Genomic DNA, 17,794 nt, shown 5'->3' with positions numbered 1-17,794 from the left:
GTTAAACATGCAATTTCGCGATCACGATCATGCCTAATACATTTCTGGAGGTCCAAAAAAAACTTTTGAAAAAAAAACTTTTGAAAAAAAAAAAAAAAGTTTTTTCAAAAACGTCCCAAACTCTGGAAACTCGGGGTTGGCACAGCGTTGGTACCAATACAAACTCGGGAAACTCGGGGTTGGCACCAGATGTGTTAACAACTCAAGCCCTAGACGGAATATGATAAATAGCGGAAATAGTGCCAATCTACAAGCTCACAACACTTCACATCGCAATGTTTTGTTAGCTTAGTTGTAGAGATTATTGTTTAGTTATTTTAGCTTTTTATTTATTTATTATGCAATGTTTCGTGTTTTTTTATTTATGTATTATTCTATAACTTTCCCCCCAAATATCGGGATTTCAGGGTTAATGCAATACAGTGGTTTTCTTTTCTTGTCAGGGGTTAAGGTGACAGTGGAGTCCCTACCTCGCTCCGAGTCTTCTATGCTGTCTGTCAAGCTTGGGGGATTGTTCCTCAGGGACTTGACCACACAGGGCTCCATCTTCCCTGTTCTTGTGGCTCCAAAAACTGTGAGTAAAATACACATAGAAACCTTGTATCTCCACATTTCAACTTTTCATGTTTTTTCTTAAATAAATGTCCTACTTAGTAGGAAACGAATAGGTGTTGTGCTGTTAAAAGCACTATAAGCTTGCAGCTGTTTACTGCCTCCTTGCATAACTTTGTAGCACATGTTTTAGTCTGGTGCTTATCCTCAATAAATCCTGTAAATGAGTAGTTTCTACATAATTATGTCATTATTAACAATTTTAATTTTTGTGTCATTGTTGCAGGACAAGGTTGTCATTGCCGTCCATCAACCCGGGCAGTCCAGCAAGAGTTCGGGTGAGATTTCTACTCTGTGTTTTTAAACTGACAGTTTGTATCAGAATCATCACTGTCGTGCAGAAATCTTTACTTTTCAGGAGGAAAAATAAAAAAATACCTGCGTTCCAATGGATCAAATGTAGTTATTATGTATTCACAATTGTTGACATGCATCAGTCCCCCACCTCCACTTCCCAACTCTCATACATATGATTTCTTGGTGTTTAGCAGGAACCAATGAAGATTCTTCTGCGGCACCTGTGTTTGAGATGATCTACGAGCGTAACCCTGTTAGGTGTAAATTTGAGAGAAGACTTGAAGTGAACACTAGTCCTCTGAACATCATCTACAATCCACAAGCAATCAAGAAAGTGACAGAGTTCTTCTACAAAGGACGGGTCCACCCTTCCGGTGAGTCATTTACAGACATTTTTACACTGTGGTTGCAGGACAAGATGTCTAGAACAGGTTTTATCTGTATGTACAGTATGCTTTGTTCTCAAACTGCACACCAGTTATTTACCTAACTATCAATAGCTAAAGATGGGACAGCTAGCCCACTACACGCCGTTGTTAGACTCTGTTAATGTACTGTACAACTGTCAGGGTTGGCCATTGCTGAATGGGTAGAGACAGAATTGTCCCAGGTTTGATTCCCGACACTGATATGTTTTGGAAGTGTCCCTGAGCAAGACAATTAAACCTAACTGTAACTGCTCCCCTCAAGTGCTCATCAAAACCATCTGAGCATCCAGCTGGGTAAAGCTGAAAACGGAATTTCCCCTGTGGTATTAACCAGGTGTCCTCTCACACCTTTTCTCTCTAGTAGTGATGTGCTGCTCATTTATATTTGATGGAAGTGCCAAGAAATTCATTATGATATGGTGGTCAGGCCACAGTAAAAGAATGGTGAAATGCATTCGCCCGGGCTACTACTAAAAAGAAAATCCCAGAACATGAACAGTCCAAAGAAATGCACTCCATGTTCAGATTAAGACACTTTTTCAAATGTTTATCCATTACGCAATCAGTTGGTTACAAAAGAAGAAAGTTACATTTGTGTTGCTAAAATGCTCATTTGTTTCCCAGGTTTTGGATACCAGTCAGAATTGGAGCTGAGAGTAGCAGAAGCTGCAAGGAGACAGTACAACAAGCTGAAGATGCAGACCAAAGCAGAGATCAGACAGACTATTGATCAACTGCTTGTTGGAGAGTTCATTGTAAGAAGTAGATTGAAATCAAATGTGAAATTGATGATTAAATCACATCCAACTAAATGTTATTGTTATATTTGCCATGACAGGAGAACATTAAGCGCTGGACCATGAAACTAGACATCTGCGCACCCCAGGTGATTTTCCCTGATGACTTCCAATCAGACGACCCTATGTTAGTCGTGGTGGATTTGGGCAGAATTCTTCTCACCAACTCCCAAGGTAAAATAGCATACACACCCAAGTGATATTGGTGCTGACCATGTTTGTCCAGAATTGTTAATTTTCATGAAATGAAAAAAAGAGAAAAGAGTAACCTTTTCCAATGGCTCTAATGGAGTTACAGCATTTAGCCACAATCTTATAGACGAAAACGTAATATTTTTGTTCAGATCTACAAGTTTTTTTTTAGATCAATTCAGAGATGAATGTTTTCCAAACGACAGTGATAGTAACAGCCTTTTTATGGCATTTCAGTTTTATAAAATCATCTTATAACTGTCATTTGTGTTCTTTTTGAAGATGATACCAAGGCCAAATCAAAAGCCACTCAACCTGAAGGGGGGGAATTGAGTGATGATGAAGATGAATATCAGACTCCACTTGGCACACCCCCAGAGTCTCCAGCTCCTGAACCAGAAATGCCTTTCAAAGAACAGCCCAAGAATCCTGAACTTTCTTGCCTTACATCCCCCGGAAGTAGCCAGGCATACAGCCGGAAGCTTTATGAGAAGTACTCTCTGTCCTTCAAGGACCTGCAGATCATGGTCGGCCGCTATAAGGACAACTGGAAACACCTCCAGGAGAATGAGGTAGGGCCCACCCATGTGGTGGAGAAGTTCAACGTCTTATTGCAACTGGAGCAGAGACTCCGCTACACTTCAGACCCCCAGCTGCCCGGGGCAGTCCTGTCTGCAACCCTCCCTGACCTGAAAGTTCACATCAACCTGGAGAAAATGACTGCCCTCAGGAGCTGCCTGGCCAGGCTGAGTAGCCCCACTGCGGGTGAAGAGGAAGAGAAAGGCCAAAATGAAAAATCCCCCGACCCTATGCCTCTGCGGCACGAAAAGATCTTTCAGAGGGAGGACAGCTCGTGGAAGCTCCAGGGTTCCAGCAAGAACCTGACCCAGAGTGTGACCACTCTAGAGCAGCACACGCGAGAAGTGCTGGTGGAATCCCGCCTCCTTCTGGCTGAGTTCAACATCAACTACATGCAGCTCGGTGTGGAGAGTGACGGGCGCTACATCTCGGTCCTCAAGGTCTTTGGCACCAATGCTCATTTTGTCAAGCGACCTTATGATGCCGAAGTCTCCCTGACTGTCCATGGCCTTCTGTTGGTTGACACATTGCAGACCTATGGCTCAGACTTTGACCTCTTGGTGGCCTCTCACAAGCACCTTAGCTTTGACTTACCAACGGGCAGCATCCGAGAGAGCCAGCCTTCATCGCCAGTCTCGCCTGAAAGAATGGCCAATGACGAGACATCCTCCGGAGTGCCTCCTTTCAGTTCCTTTCTCAAAGATCAAGAGGCCCTTATTAAACTGGAGTACCAGTTTGTCAGCTCAGACTGCCCCTCTATGAACCTGGACAGTTCCCTCCAGGTGACAACCATGCAGGTCAATAGCTTGGACATTATCGTCAACCCTGAAACCATGGTGGAGCTGCTCAAGTTCCTCCAGAAGTCTTTTCCCAAAGACGAGAGTAGCTGGACTCCACCAGCGCAACAACCGGCAACTCAGCCTGAAGATGATGACCAGAGAGGGGAGACCTACCAGTCCACCTATGACCAGAACAAAGAGCTAACAGTGGAGATCCATCGCCTCAACCTGCTACTCCTTAGGACCGTCTCCACTGGTACTGTCTTAGGTGCAGAAAAGAAAGGATTGAAAATAGCAACGGCCAGCATCAGTGGCACCAAGGTCAATGTGTCCATGGGCAGCCGTTTGGATGTCAATGGTTCTTTGGGGTCGATGCAGTTGGTGGACCTGACCCCGGAAGGAAGCAGAAGTCAATTTGTGGTCAGCATCGGAAATGTGGAGGATGACTCCTCACCTTCCAGTGGGGTATCGTTTTATGCAGACACAAGAGGCTCCTCTTCGGACGCCTTGAACTTCCACTTTCTGGAGAAATCTCAGGGAGAGTGCTCATTACAGCTTCAGATGGCCTCATTGCACTACAACCACTCGGCCAAGTTCCTGAAGGAGCTTACTTTGTCTGCCAACGAAGTAGAAGACAACTTCCGATTGATGTTGAAAAGCGCTGCCACCAAAGTGTCGACGGTCTTAGTCAATAAGACGGCAGAGTACACTGGCATGGTTTCTCTTTTTGAGACTCCCGCACGGAGAGGTCGCACTCAGAGCCATAATTGGCTCGACTCGGCATACGAGGATGAGGTCGATCTTACTGTAGTAGAGGAGGAACCCACCTTAGACTCCTACTTTGTCAAGTTGACCCTCAATATCAGCATTGAATCACCAGTTGTGTCGATTCCACGCAAGCCTGGCCATCCCGAGCTTTTGGTGGGTCACTTGGGGAGCATAAAGATCCAAAACTTTGTTACTGGGCAGGACTCTGAAGGAGAACGATTGCAGGTGTTGGTGAAAGATATCCGGCTTTACTCTCTCAATACGAGTCATCTGGTTTTGAGGAAGGCACCCAGAAATGACTCTGCGAGTTCCAACATCTCACCTTCCCACAATGGGAGCACCAGTCAGGATGAGCCTCACGTGACGTTCACACGTCATGATTTCTTTGACTATCTCAGTCGGGGAAAAGGTGAGAAGACTTCTGAGGAAATTTTTGTTTTCGTTATTTGTTTGCATATCAGTGTGCAATGTTGATTGTGCAATTGAGACATTAAATTGCTTTAAAACATTCAATTATTTGTTTTCTCTGATAGCATTCCATATATTGAAGGACACCACCATCCAGTTCACCGTGGAGAAAATTCCCATTGATGAAGACATCCAGTTTAACTTTCTCACTGTTGATGAGCCTTGCCAGAGCTCGGGTTTAATGAAAATCCAGGGCAAATTTGTGAATCCTGTTCAGGTACAGTAACACGTAGTGTTTATGTTTCTAAAGAAATATTTACTTTTGCAAGAGTGCCATTTAACCAAATTTACCCTGGCATTACATTACTTACAAAAATAACAGATTTATAAGCTTACAACGCATCATAGTGTGATGCATTGTGTGCTTGTAGATCTCCTATTATTATATATTTCTTTTACATATAATACATAAAGACAAAGACATTCACCTATCACCTATTTTTACTATTTGTCTTCTGACTTAAAGGGATATTTCACTTTCAAGCAAATTAAAATCTGTCCAGTGTGTTCATAAAAGCCTGATTAGATGATACAATGACCAAACGTTTTCTTTTTTTTTAAGTGAAATTTCCCTTTAAGTGATTAACAGGTGGAGTTGCTGTTATGTTTTTGTCTCTTTTAAAAATGATCACTGATCAAAATATCAGACCTTTAGTTGTGGGAATTATTTAGTAGTTGCATTGTCTTTCCGGCAACAGGTGTTCCTATGTAAGCCAGTGTACGAGCAGGTGCTCCAGACGCTGGACAACCTCTCCCTGATCGAGGAGCAGCGAGGGGCACCGTGTCAGCCGCCAACGCCGCCACCTCCGACCCCCTCCTCCACCAAACCTCACCGTTTCCCCGACCCCCAGGGAGGGTTCTTTGCCAGGGATCCGCCTCACACCGGCCTCTCGTTCGCCTCTCTGTCAAACTCCTTCTCCTCTCCCTTGCCGCTGACGCCTCACAGCCACCCTCTTGAGCTGCCGTCGTTCACTCAGGTGAGAGCCACCTTCAGTGTGGCCGAGCTGCAGGTCCAGCTGAGCGCCGACCTGTCGCAGGGCTCTCAGGGTTTAGTCAGCCTCTGCTTCCAAGACCTGGAGGGGGACTTCACCAAGGACCACCCCCACTCGCTGGCGATCCAACTGGCCCTGCGCTCGCTGCTGATGGAGGACCTCCTAGAGCAGAACCCAGAGTCCAAGTACAAGCACTTGATGGTGTCCCGCGGAGCTCCCAAGGCCTCCACCTTCAGCCCCAAGGAGTATCTGTCCCAGAGCTGCCCTTCAGCATCCAACGCACTCTACCCCGACATGCCCCGTTCGCTGCCCGCCCACATGGAAGAGGCCCGCAACGTCTTCCAGCTGTACCAGAGGCATCCCAGCACACCCTCGGCTACCAACCGCAAGGCTAAGAAAGACCCAGCCTGCCCCAGCACCCCGCCACCGTCCCCTACCCGCAACACGCCCTCCCCGCACCCACCCCCTGACTTCGACGACTCACTGGTACACATCAATGTGCTGCTGGTGGACCGGCGCCACCCGGAGTTTAAGTCGCGTTACGGCAGTGTGGGGCGAAGCATTGACGTCGACTTCAACTGCCTGGATGTTTTGATCACTTTGCAGACGTGGGTGGTCATCCTCGACTTTTTTGGTATTGGCTCCACTGCCAATAACCATGCAGTGAAACCTGCCTTGTCACCTCAGCTCGAACCAGGCCATCCTCTGTATGAACCAGACGCATATTACCCAGATATTGTGGAGGAGGAGGCAATTGAAATTGTCAACACTAAGTTTGACCTCAAGGTAGGAATCTCAATCCACTTGGAATGCAATAATACTTCAGGTCATGCTATACCATAAGATATTGGCCCTGGCATGCTGCTGCTGTCATAGGCATGACACAGAGTACACGAAACAGAGCACACTATTGGCAATATCTCACAGTATAGCATGATATCAAGTGTATTATTGTAACTAGAAATACTGTTCCTTCGAAACAGTGTGGGCTCGATTCCAACCCAACAAATAGGATACTTTAAGGTACTGTAAGGTACAGTACCCTACAGTATTGTACTGTACCTTACTGTACTGTACTGTACTGTACTGTACTCTACTGTACTGTACCTTACTGTACTTTACTGTACCTTACTGTACTGTACTCTACCTTACTGTACTATACTATACTGTACCGTACTGTACCTTACTGTACTGTACTCTACTGTACCTTACTATACTGTACTTCACTGTACTCTACTGTACTTTACTGTACTCTACTGTACTTTACTGTACTCCACTGTACCTTACTGTACTTTATTCTACTTTACTGTACTTTATTGTACTTTACTGTACTCTACTGTACTTTACTGTACTCTACTGTACCTTACTGTATTGTTTTGTACTTTACTGTACCTTACTGTACTTTACTGTACTCTACTGTAACTTACTGTACTTTACTGTACTCTACTGTACTGTACCTTACTGTACTTTACTGTACTCTACTGTACCCTACTGTACTGTACCTTACTGTACTGTACTTTACTGTACTCTACTGTACCTTACTGTAGTGTACCTTACTGTACTATACTATACTGTACTCTACTGTACCGTACTGTACCTTACTGTACTGTACTGTACTCTACTGTACCTTACTATACTGTACTTTACTGTACTCTACTGTAATTTACGTTACTCTACTGTACTTTACTGTACTCCACTGTACCTTACTGTACTTTATTGTACTTTACTGAACTTTATTGTGCTGTACTGTACCTTACTGTACTTTACTGTACTCTACTGAACCTTACTGTACTTTTACTGTACTCTACTGAACCTTACTGTACATATTCTATGTGTTCTAGAGGTGTATATTGAGTGCATATACTGTAGGTTAACAATCCCAGATCACATCTGTCCTCCACTATGTCTATAACCAAGGCGTTCTTCTATGTGGCCACTCCAGACTGAGGAGTGGAGCATGACTTTTATTGTGTTTGTGGATCTGATTTGAAAATGCATTGGTTGTGATATCTCCCTGAAAACCAACAACAACCACTAATACGGCTGATTGTCCCTGCGGGTTCTAGGATATATACTGTAAATCCCATTGCCCGGGATCCTAAAACCTTATTCTTTTTAAGTAAAATTTCTAAAACACTACAAAACATGTCTCAAAGACAAATACAAGCAAACGTCTCCACAGTAACACAGTAACAGTTGTTTGTGTGTGTGTGTGTGTGTGCGTGCGTGCGTGCGTGCGTGCGTGCGTGCGTGCGGGCGCACATTGTAGATCAACTTCATAGCAGTATTAAGTGGTCCATCTATGTTTTTTATTAATAATAAAATCTGCAAAGTAACAAGTAACTGAGGCTGTCAAATGCTGTATTTATAGTAGAGTATATGTAACAAAAATGGAAAGTAGAGTAAAAGTACCTCAAAATTGTACTGTAGGTACAAGTACTTGTATATACTAGAGTAAATGTACTTGGTTACTTTGCAGCACCACAGAACAGCCAATGACAGACAGGCCTTTAATCACAGCTGTCTCAATCAGTAGAGTGGAGAGGGACATTTATAGATATTTGTAGTTTTAACTCAGAATATATACATCACAAAGCTTAGATATTTGGATCAAATCAGAGAGCAGACCTGTGTGAACGCAATGATATAGATAGCATATCTGAAGTGTGAACACTGCAGCCACAGCGCCTTAACATAAACATGGGTCTATTATCCTTCTCTCCACTCTGTCACCACTCACTAAACCCATTGGAAATGCATTGGGTGCTTAAAGTTAAACATTTTTATTTTTTTATATTTATACTACAAAACATTTCAAAACCAAGAATACAAGCACACGTGTCCTCAGTAAGCTGAACACATAAAAATTTGAATGGTGTTGAAAGGTGTAAGCGTTTAAGAGATGAAGCGCGCCAAAGTTTTGAGGAGATACTGACTAGTATAGTATATAAATAATGAAGATAACATACGTGTGCTCGCCTTCCAGGCGAGCCCACAATTACACCACATTGTCGTTATCGATAATTTATGATAATATCAATATAATGGAGTGGTCTGAATGCTGTATCGGGAGATATTGGCTCTTAGAAAACCTCTTAGCCAAAACACAAGGTCAGAACTAACTGTAGTATAACTGAATATGGGTGATAGAGAGTTATTATTATTATTACTACACAGTAGTTGTAGTGTCTATATATATTTTCCAGTAAGGATAATTAATTGACAATCTGTCAGAGTGATACCGGTGCATTTGTGAGATGCTAATTTGGATGATAGTTTTGTGACATCTATTGTCAAAGATTAGGTAACTTTCGATCCAATACCAATTAACTGCCAAATGTAATAATAGCCAAATGGCTATTTTCTGCAAATATACCATAAGGTATAGTGATGGATGTTTGCCTTTCCATTCACAGGTGCATTCCCTGTCTCTTGTGCTAAACAAGAAAACCAATGAGCTTGCGAAAGCGAGTGTTTCAAAATTATCTGCACATCTGGAAAATCAGGGTTTGTAAAACAATAATTATGAAATAACCATAACATGTACAATGCTCTCTGCCTTCATAATATACCATTCATCAAATAATCATCATTCGTGCAATAGTGTAAATAGTGACATTACAACATTGTGATTTCATTTCCTTAAACAAAATGTTATATATTTCAGAGGGTGACATGCAATTGCATGGGAGTTTGGGAAGCTTGTCTCTGAGTGACCTAACTCCACACGGTGACCTGTACAGAGAACGCTTCACTACACGGGGAGGGGAGGCCTTGGTGTTCAACATCTATAAGTATGTATCACTTAGTTCCATGATGCTATGATTGTTTAACAGATTACTCTGCTGTGTAGAGCTGATGCATCAATCACAAGTAAAATATGGAATATTACGTCAGGAAAACACAAGACAGATATACGTCCGGGGTTCTCAATCCTTTTCATACCTGGGCCCCATTTTATGGGGGAAATGTTTTGCGACCCCCCACGCTTGATTTAAAGTGCAACTTCAAAGTTGAAAAAACATATTTAAAAAATAAACCAATCATTGCTTGCCTTAAATAGGAATACTTATTATAAAATGTACATCGCTGTGATTCCTGCTGATATTGTATGTTTCTGTACAGATTTGTAAGTGGAAGTATAAAGTAGCCTATATTTGTTGCGATAACCTTTAATAAAAAAATACTTAATGGGGAGGATACATTTTTCTTTTATCAATGTCCAATCCCACCTTCACCTTCCTGTGACTCCTTTTGTGGTCCCAACCCATAGTTTGAGAAGCTCTGATCTAGATATAATGTATATGTCACAGGTTGTAGTAAGGACACAAGTGTAGATAAAGAAGGCAGGAAACGGGAGTTGAAGCACAAATTAACACAATTTTACCGGTATATAAAAACTGACTGATCTGGCAAGCGACCAACAAGAGGTCGGGGCTCATATACGGTCGGTACATGTAAGGGCTAACGGGACAATTAATCACAGGAGGGGCTCATCATTCTCCTCTTTGAAAGGTACGGCGAACCCGACCCAGACCTGGAGCGGGAATGTGACATCAAAGTGTCCCTCCAGATGGCCTCGGTGCAGTACGTGCACACCCAGCGCTTCCAGGCGGAGGTGGTGGCCTTCATCCAACATTTCACACAGTTACAGGATGTCCTCGGCAGGCAGAGGGCCGCGATGGAGGGTCAAGCTGTGAGTGCTTTTTGAGTGAAATGAATATAGATATTAAAACAGAAAGAAACTGGGCCTGTCAGGAAGTGAGTGGACCTTTTATGAAGCCGCTACATTTCTTAAAGACGGACTGCAACAGAGGTTCTCTAGTTGCTTCAACTTCCTTATGTTCCTAGTGAAACGGTCCCGTCCAGAAAGGAGGGACATAGCGCTGGAGGGAATGTGATTTGACGGTCAAAAAGTAGGATTAGTGATGGGCGGGGCGGGCACGGGTTGTCAAAATTGGACTCTGGTAGCTGAAGTTGAAGTAGTTGACTTTGATTCATACATGCACCAACTAGGGCTGCAATTGTCTTGTTATAATACTCAAACACAGGATTTGTTTTACTTTTTTGCCATCTACTGTTAGGTATGGCCATCTTATCACTACAGATATGCTCTAAAAGTGTGAAAAACGTATATTTTTGATTTCACTTGGTCTTTAAGATCCAACACTATTATGGGGCGCCATGGAGTGCATGTCACATCAAAGGCCATGGTACATCAAAGGAGTTAAATGTGATCTTTTGTGCATTCAATTCTTGTGCTCCTATGTCCTCTTAGAGCAAAAACGAGATTATCCCACTGGCATTAAGTCTGTCACTGTGGCCGTGTGCTGTCTTCACAAGAACGTAACCAAGATGAGAAGACAGCAGGAGGCACAGATACCTGTCACCTCACATTAAGTTCCCCACACTGACCCAGGACACCAGACATCTTTATTTGGGCTGTGCTTCAACATTGGCAGCATGTACTGTCTGTACTGTACCTTAATGGCTTAAGCAGGAGCTTACGTATGCTGTACTGTAAATCCTTACCGTATTTGATCCGAAGTGCATAGTTGGTTTCATTTGATTAGCCCAGAGCTGGCTAAATAGAGATTTACACTCCTGCCCTCCGTGTTTTCCTTTATAATCCCCCTCTTTACTCTAGCATTTCTTATTTCCTCTTTGTAGCAAACATAATTTTCTGTATTTAGCGTCTGTGTACGTCTTGTGTGTACACACAAATGTGTGTGTACGCACACACACACACACACACACACACACACACACACACACACACACACACACACACACACACACACACACACACACACACACTTGTCCTAATTTCTCTCATGCTGATTTCTCTCTGCCTCCTCCCCTGGTGTTTGTGTGTCCAGGTGCGTGATCACCCTCAGAGAGCGTCTCGGGTGCTGTTGGACATCGAGGCGGGTGCCCCCGTGCTGCTCATCCCAGAGAGCTCCTGCTCGCCACGCCTCATCGTGGCCAATCTGGGCCAGCTGCGCATACGCAACCGCTTCCTTCCCGCTGGCAGCCATGGTACCTTCTCACTCTGGGACAAGGTAGAGAAACTTACCATGGTCCATTGCTTTTTCCCTTCTCTGGTGAGTCCTGTTGGCACACCGTTCCTACAAGCAATTAACTCCCCCTTATGCACTTCTGCCCACCACTTAATACCTGTATTGATGAAGCATTTAATGCTGTTAAAACCTCATACTGTACTTGATCATACTTGAAATCTAGATTTAATGTAGTTCCTGGAACAGTGGGGAGAACGGCCGTTAACACACCTACTCTTACTGCTATGGAAACCAACCCTGACACAGCCCCAACATAAATGACTGCCCTAAAGTCGTTGCATTTGCTGTGCAATGCAGCAATGCAGTTATTTTTGTAATCTCTGAATCGTTTCAGCCTGGAAAACACATTGAATTTAGATGTCCCCAGACTTTTCGGTTGGTGGAGATCGCTGATCATCTGGTAGTGCAAAACTAGGGAAAACCCTAGCTAAACTGATTCAGTAATGTCTTACAGTATACTGGCTAGAATGCTGCATGCCCAGCATGCCTGGAGCTCAGTGAGAGGGAAAATGCTTTATTAATACAGTGCTCCCTAAACCCCCCTTCAGACTGTGCAGTTAAATTATTGTGAATTATACCGAATGCGATTGAATTACATGGTTGTAATTCATACCACCCACTCTATAACTTAAAATGTGTGTCATTGCACTTAACTGATTAATCTGTGTGAAATTTGACATAAACTTGGTTTGGGATTTTAAAATATTTAAAAAGGTTCTAAGGGTTTTCTTGGGATGATATGCCATGGTTCAATGGTCAACTAAACCTTGTCAGTTGAACTGTCTGTCTTGCATTTCTTTGTTCTTTCAATATACTTTGAAATTCACACTTCTATCCTTTTATGTTTTATGTTTTTTGTTAATGTCTTAATAACAGTTTCATAATGTTGTGTGTAATGTTGAAGGGGGGGAGAGACGATGTTGTAATAGTGTTTCACCTGCATCTTGTATTGTCTGTGAAGAATTTGATATTGCATGCAAATTCATACAAGGATCCATCTATTATTTACAAGGTACAAGGAACAGTATTTTTTGGTGTTTGGAATGTGAGTGTGGTGGACTGGACTTTTACTCTGAAACTGATTTTGCATGTACAGCATAAAAGGAATGCACTGCTTTTTGGGGAATTCAAGCATGCTGACCGAATTATTCAAATACCTTATTCGCTGAAACCGTAGTAGTGTATTCCTTTAATAATAGTTCTTCAAATATGAGTTTGAAATGCATTTTATTTTGACCCCATCATAATCTTATTTTGAGAAAAGGGCTTTTAGCTGCAGTCTAAAGCTGAAAACTTATGTGTGGAATTAGTTTATTTTCAGAGATGATGATGTGATTTTAATGGTGATTGTTGTTTTGTGTTTTTGTGAACCCAGCTATAATTCTATGGACATTAAAGTCATTGATTGTATAATGTGATTAACGCATTGCTCAATTAAGCAAAAGGCTGACTTAGTGCCTCCTCTTCTTCATGGGCGCTCCCTGCAAAGCACCGTGTGCAGCAGACTGCTGCAGAGAGCCAGAGCACAGCAGCAAGGACCAGTGAGGAGGAGAAGCCAAAGAGCTCCACCTCCGCCTCCCCAGGGCTCCCAGTGGACAGACCACAACACCTCCAAGTGGGGGGATTCCCTGGGGATGAGGACTCTCATATCCCAGGTTAGGACAACCTTAAACAAATATGTATGTGCATTTATTTGTATGTGTATTTATTTGAGATGGACATATATTCAGAATCAGACACAATACATATAGCAGGATTCCTTGAGAGGGTTCTAAATGCGAGATTGTAAACATCACCTCCCCTGATTGGCCAACCCTAACCGTCGGCTTCATGGATTGGCAGAGCCGTTAAGCCAGTATAAAGCCCTGATTGTCATTGGCTAACCCGACCCATCAGAACCGGTCAATATAAATGGAATGACTTGCATATTTGAATTTTAGTCAAATGAGAAGATACTTTTCATGTTGGTGATGATGAACCGAGGTAGTCATAATATCCTGCTCTTTTTACTGATGAGAGAAAGTAATAATCAGACATTACACAGGGCTGATAATTCCGTCGCAGGTACGATTCCCCGCTCCAGCTATCACTGCTCCCGTCTCCCCTGCACTCCTTGTGAGCAGCACTGGGTTCAGCTGGGTTAAGCTGAAGAAAAAAAGCAGCTGGGTTGGGCTGCGATATCTGAATTTCCCTCGCGGGATGAGTAGGTATTTCCATTTCCATTTCCCTGGAAATTCATCTTATTTCTATTGTTTAATTCATTAGAAGAGCATGTGTGCCTGCTGGACTGCATTGCCCTGGACCTCCAGGAGATGGACATCTTTGCAGCAGAGCGTCTGCCCTGTCAGCTGTGGGACGGCGGAGGGAAGCAGCCACCAGACTGCTGTGACCTGGTGTTCCCCTCCTACTCAGTCCGCCGCACCGGAGACACCCTGCTGAAGGAACGCTGCCGCCTGAAGCTCAAAGTGGAGCGCAATCTGGACAAGTGGGTCTGATTTATAGTAAAAAATAGCAGAGTTGTAGATTTGATATTTTCATTTGTTTAGCGTCAGTCGAGGTGGGGGTTGTTTGACAGATATGGCAAATGTGGTATCTACTGTATATGGCTCATCAATATTTTCATTCCACTTTTAAGTCCAACTTTGACTTTGATCCACATCTCATCCCAAAGCTGTTCACCTTTTTATTTTTACTAGCACAAAACCTGCTAAATCAAACTGAAATTGGAAACAAAAAGTCAATATGAAATAAAAATCACAAACTCAAGGAAACATGCAAAACGATAAAAACCTTGGTGTTTTCCAGGGAGCTGAGTCATGAAGTCCCAGACCTGTCCATCCACGGCAGCCTGTCGTCAGTCCATTGTTCTCTGGATCTGGAGCGCTACCAGCTGATTAGAGGCCTGTTGGACAACAACCTGGGAGAACCAGTGGAGGAGTTCCTGAGACCCTACAACCTCCAGGACCCCAGCAGCCACGTGAGAGAAGTGCACACAGCCCTAACATCAGTGATCGAGTTATACCCACAGAGCTATGGGAGCCCTATTCTGGCGGCGCTGAAGGCGCCGCCAGAATAGGGCTCCCTTCGGCGGCGGCGAAAAAAAATCGGGTAATTGCGGATATAAAGTCGCCTAAAACGGGTACTTTCCTATATTAAATCATATTAAATCGGGTATTTCGCGGATATAAAGTCGGCTAAAACGGGTATTTCCTATATTAAATCATATTTTTCCTTTCACAATATTAATTCGGGCTTCACATTGGCTATGTTGACAACTCCAGGCAGTCTTTTCTGTTCATATTAACTCACCATTATTGCTCAGCCTCCAGTTCCCAATTCCTCCATCTGATGATCTGAGCTCTGAGCCATCCAGCCAAAAGTTCCCGTTCTGGTAGCATAAAGTCGGCTAAAATGGGTATTTTTCTTTCTCAAAACAAGGCGGGTCGGGTTCATATTTATTTACTAAAAAAAACAATGTCACGGGCACAGGCTACAGTCTTGCTCACAAGACAAGACAGCGTTGTTTGGTTGTTTGTTGCTGTCCGAGTGTCCGCCTTCCTTTGCCGTCCGGGCCGTGGCTAGAACAGACACTCGACGCAGTGGTTCCTAGCTTATGGGGAAAGAAAGCCTGGTAGGCGAGGTTAGGGGAAAGGTAGGAAGTAGGAACCATTGCAGCGAGTGTGTTATAACCCGGACGGTAAAGGAAGACTCACACCCCACATTAAATGCGCCTGATTTATAATAATAAAATTAATAGTAGGATTAAACGGTGTGATGTCATTGTTTAGTCTTACTGTCTAACATGTTTATTTAGTATATCTAGTTAACATAAATAATATAAATTCTTCCAATGGAACATAAAAAAAAAGAAAACGAAAAAAATAAATAAATAAAAATACACACTTAGAAAAAAAGAGACCCCAAAGGGGGTTGTTGACTATGGGGTCCCAGACTTTAACTATGGGAGCTAAGCCCCTACTGGCTCCCACATAACTCGAACTCTGCCTAACATTACTCTTTCTCTTCACTTTTCTCTTGTTTCTGTGTACCACCTTCGGTCTTATTATGAGTTTGTGTTTAATAGTGTTGAGCATTTACAGTAAACTGCTGCACAGCAAGCACTCATACTTAGTCCAACTTTGTATTTATCTTCTCAATCTGGAACAGCAGTAACTAACCCTTGTGTGTGAAAGGTGCAATGCAAATAAATGTCCTTATTTTTGTGTGCATGTGAGTGAACAGATCTACAAGCTCACTGTGAGCTTCTAGGTTGACTAATTTGTTGTGAGACACGATGCGCAATCAAGTATAAATTACCTCAAATTAATTTATTTTCCTTTCGGAACTTCATTTGTGCAGTGTAGTCCAAGGGCCAGACGATATGTCCGTATACCGAAAGGTGGCAAAGAAAAACTAAAGTGTGTCTCTGTGTGTGTGTGTGTACAGTATGTGTGTGACTTAAATCACACACAGAGGGACTTTACACTCACTTCCACTTGTTCCTTAGACGGTGTTGGGCGGTGATGTGTACACCAGTCTGTCCTTGCTAGTGGACATGATGGATGTCAGCCTGGAACTTCTGGACGTCCCAAAAGCCACCGGACACAAACACTCACTAGCGAGGTAGGATCAGAGAGACCTGATGCTGACATATTAATTTGCCTTTTTGAAATGGCTACTAAAACAGGAAAGGAAGTTGACAAAGGACTTAGAGACATAAAAGCCCCTGGAAAGGAAATGTCCAATATATCAAATAAGTTAGTGATGTCTACTGTAGCTGGATATGAGAGTAATACAAATGTTTCGAAGGCGAATAATTTATAACACAAATATGGGAGTTTGGGAAAAACTCTGATGAGGTCCATGGTAACCTGACTCCTCCAGATAGGACGTAATGAGTTAACTTGTGAACTCAATACCGTCCCATCTGGCGGAGTGAGCTTGAGGGTCACAAAAAACGTTTGACAACTACTGATTTAGAACGCATTTGTAGAATCGACCTCACATCTTAATGGGTTAAACGGTAATTTAAATGTTACCATGTCATTCTTCTTTTTTGCTTAACTCTGATAACAATTTCCTATCTTCTCGCCCAAGGTTTGATTTCATGAAATCCAAGGTGCTGTTTGAGAGTTTCTCCAACGGGTCCAAGAATGTCAACCTTGTGTCTCATTCTCTGCTGGCATACGACACACGGCCCCCTGGGCCCAGGAGAACCACTGAGGCCAGCAGCAGCACCAAGAACAATGTCTTTAACTGTATCCTGCAGCCCTCCAGGACGGGCACCAACCGGGCATCACTGCAGATGGAACTGCATTACAGGTGCCATTAGTGAGGGGCAGATTATTATGGCTCTTTTTCAACTAGCTAAAAGAACTAACCGTACCGTGCTGTGAAAATAATGATCCTTATCATCCTAACTCACCATTGTACTGTATGTTTCCTTCAGGTCCACAAGAGAGTCCTCCTGCTTTACGGTGGTCCTGAACAACCTCAGGGTCTTCCTAATCTTCGATTGGCTCCAGCTGGTCCGGGACTTCCTTCGCATGCCGGCTGAGAAAGGAACGAGCGGCGATGCCCAGCCTCGCCAACGCTGGCCCAGTGGCAGCAGTGATCCGGGTACGTCCAGCGGGGCCGTCATGCCCAAGACGGTGAAGAGCGGCGTGGTAACCAAGAGGTCCACGGTACCTGTCACTGACGACCACAAACTGGAGGTCAAGGTCAATGTCACAGGTGAGAGACTGGCAGCAGTAAAACCACAGTTGTTTCAATGACCGCTTCTCCAACGTTTCATTTGACTAG

The 17,794-nt window shown here is 43.4% G+C and overlaps 1 protein-coding gene across 2 annotated transcripts in view; it reads left to right on the top strand.

Moving 5' to 3' along the window:
* vps13d (vacuolar protein sorting 13 homolog D) overlaps positions 1 to 17,794 on the top strand; it is a 59,643-nt gene that overhangs the window by 10,097 nt on the left and 31,752 nt on the right. The window contains exons 14-31 of one of the 2 annotated variants that reach the window (XM_080733220.1): positions 444 to 574; positions 839 to 890; positions 1,104 to 1,283; positions 1,962 to 2,092; positions 2,176 to 2,308; positions 2,609 to 4,861; positions 4,986 to 5,137; positions 5,619 to 6,698; positions 9,329 to 9,419; positions 9,580 to 9,706; positions 10,428 to 10,608; positions 11,792 to 11,974; positions 13,482 to 13,647; positions 14,258 to 14,477; positions 14,798 to 14,969; positions 16,500 to 16,615; positions 17,090 to 17,314; positions 17,442 to 17,725. In XM_080733220.1, coding sequence (XP_080589346.1) covers positions 444 to 574; positions 839 to 890; positions 1,104 to 1,283; positions 1,962 to 2,092; positions 2,176 to 2,308; positions 2,609 to 4,861; positions 4,986 to 5,137; positions 5,619 to 6,698; positions 9,329 to 9,419; positions 9,580 to 9,706; positions 10,428 to 10,608; positions 11,792 to 11,974; positions 13,482 to 13,647; positions 14,258 to 14,477; positions 14,798 to 14,969; positions 16,500 to 16,615; positions 17,090 to 17,314; positions 17,442 to 17,725 — 5,877 coding nt within the window. Of the gene's footprint in view, positions 1 to 443; positions 575 to 838; positions 891 to 1,100; positions 1,284 to 1,961; positions 2,093 to 2,175; positions 2,309 to 2,608; positions 4,862 to 4,985; positions 5,138 to 5,618; positions 6,699 to 9,328; positions 9,420 to 9,579; positions 9,707 to 10,427; positions 10,609 to 11,791; positions 11,975 to 13,481; positions 13,648 to 14,257; positions 14,478 to 14,797; positions 14,970 to 16,499; positions 16,616 to 17,089; positions 17,315 to 17,441; positions 17,726 to 17,794 lie in introns of both variants that reach the window. The other variant, XM_080733219.1, reaches the window with a different exon arrangement.

Source organism: Nannobrachium achirus (genome assembly GCF_963921795.1).
Source record: "Nannobrachium achirus genome assembly, chromosome: 9".
Classification (NCBI taxonomy): domain Eukaryota; kingdom Metazoa; phylum Chordata; class Actinopteri; order Myctophiformes; family Myctophidae; genus Nannobrachium; species Nannobrachium achirus.
Note: the sequence above shows the minus strand (reverse complement) of the source record. Positions and strands in the feature narration are given on the sequence as shown.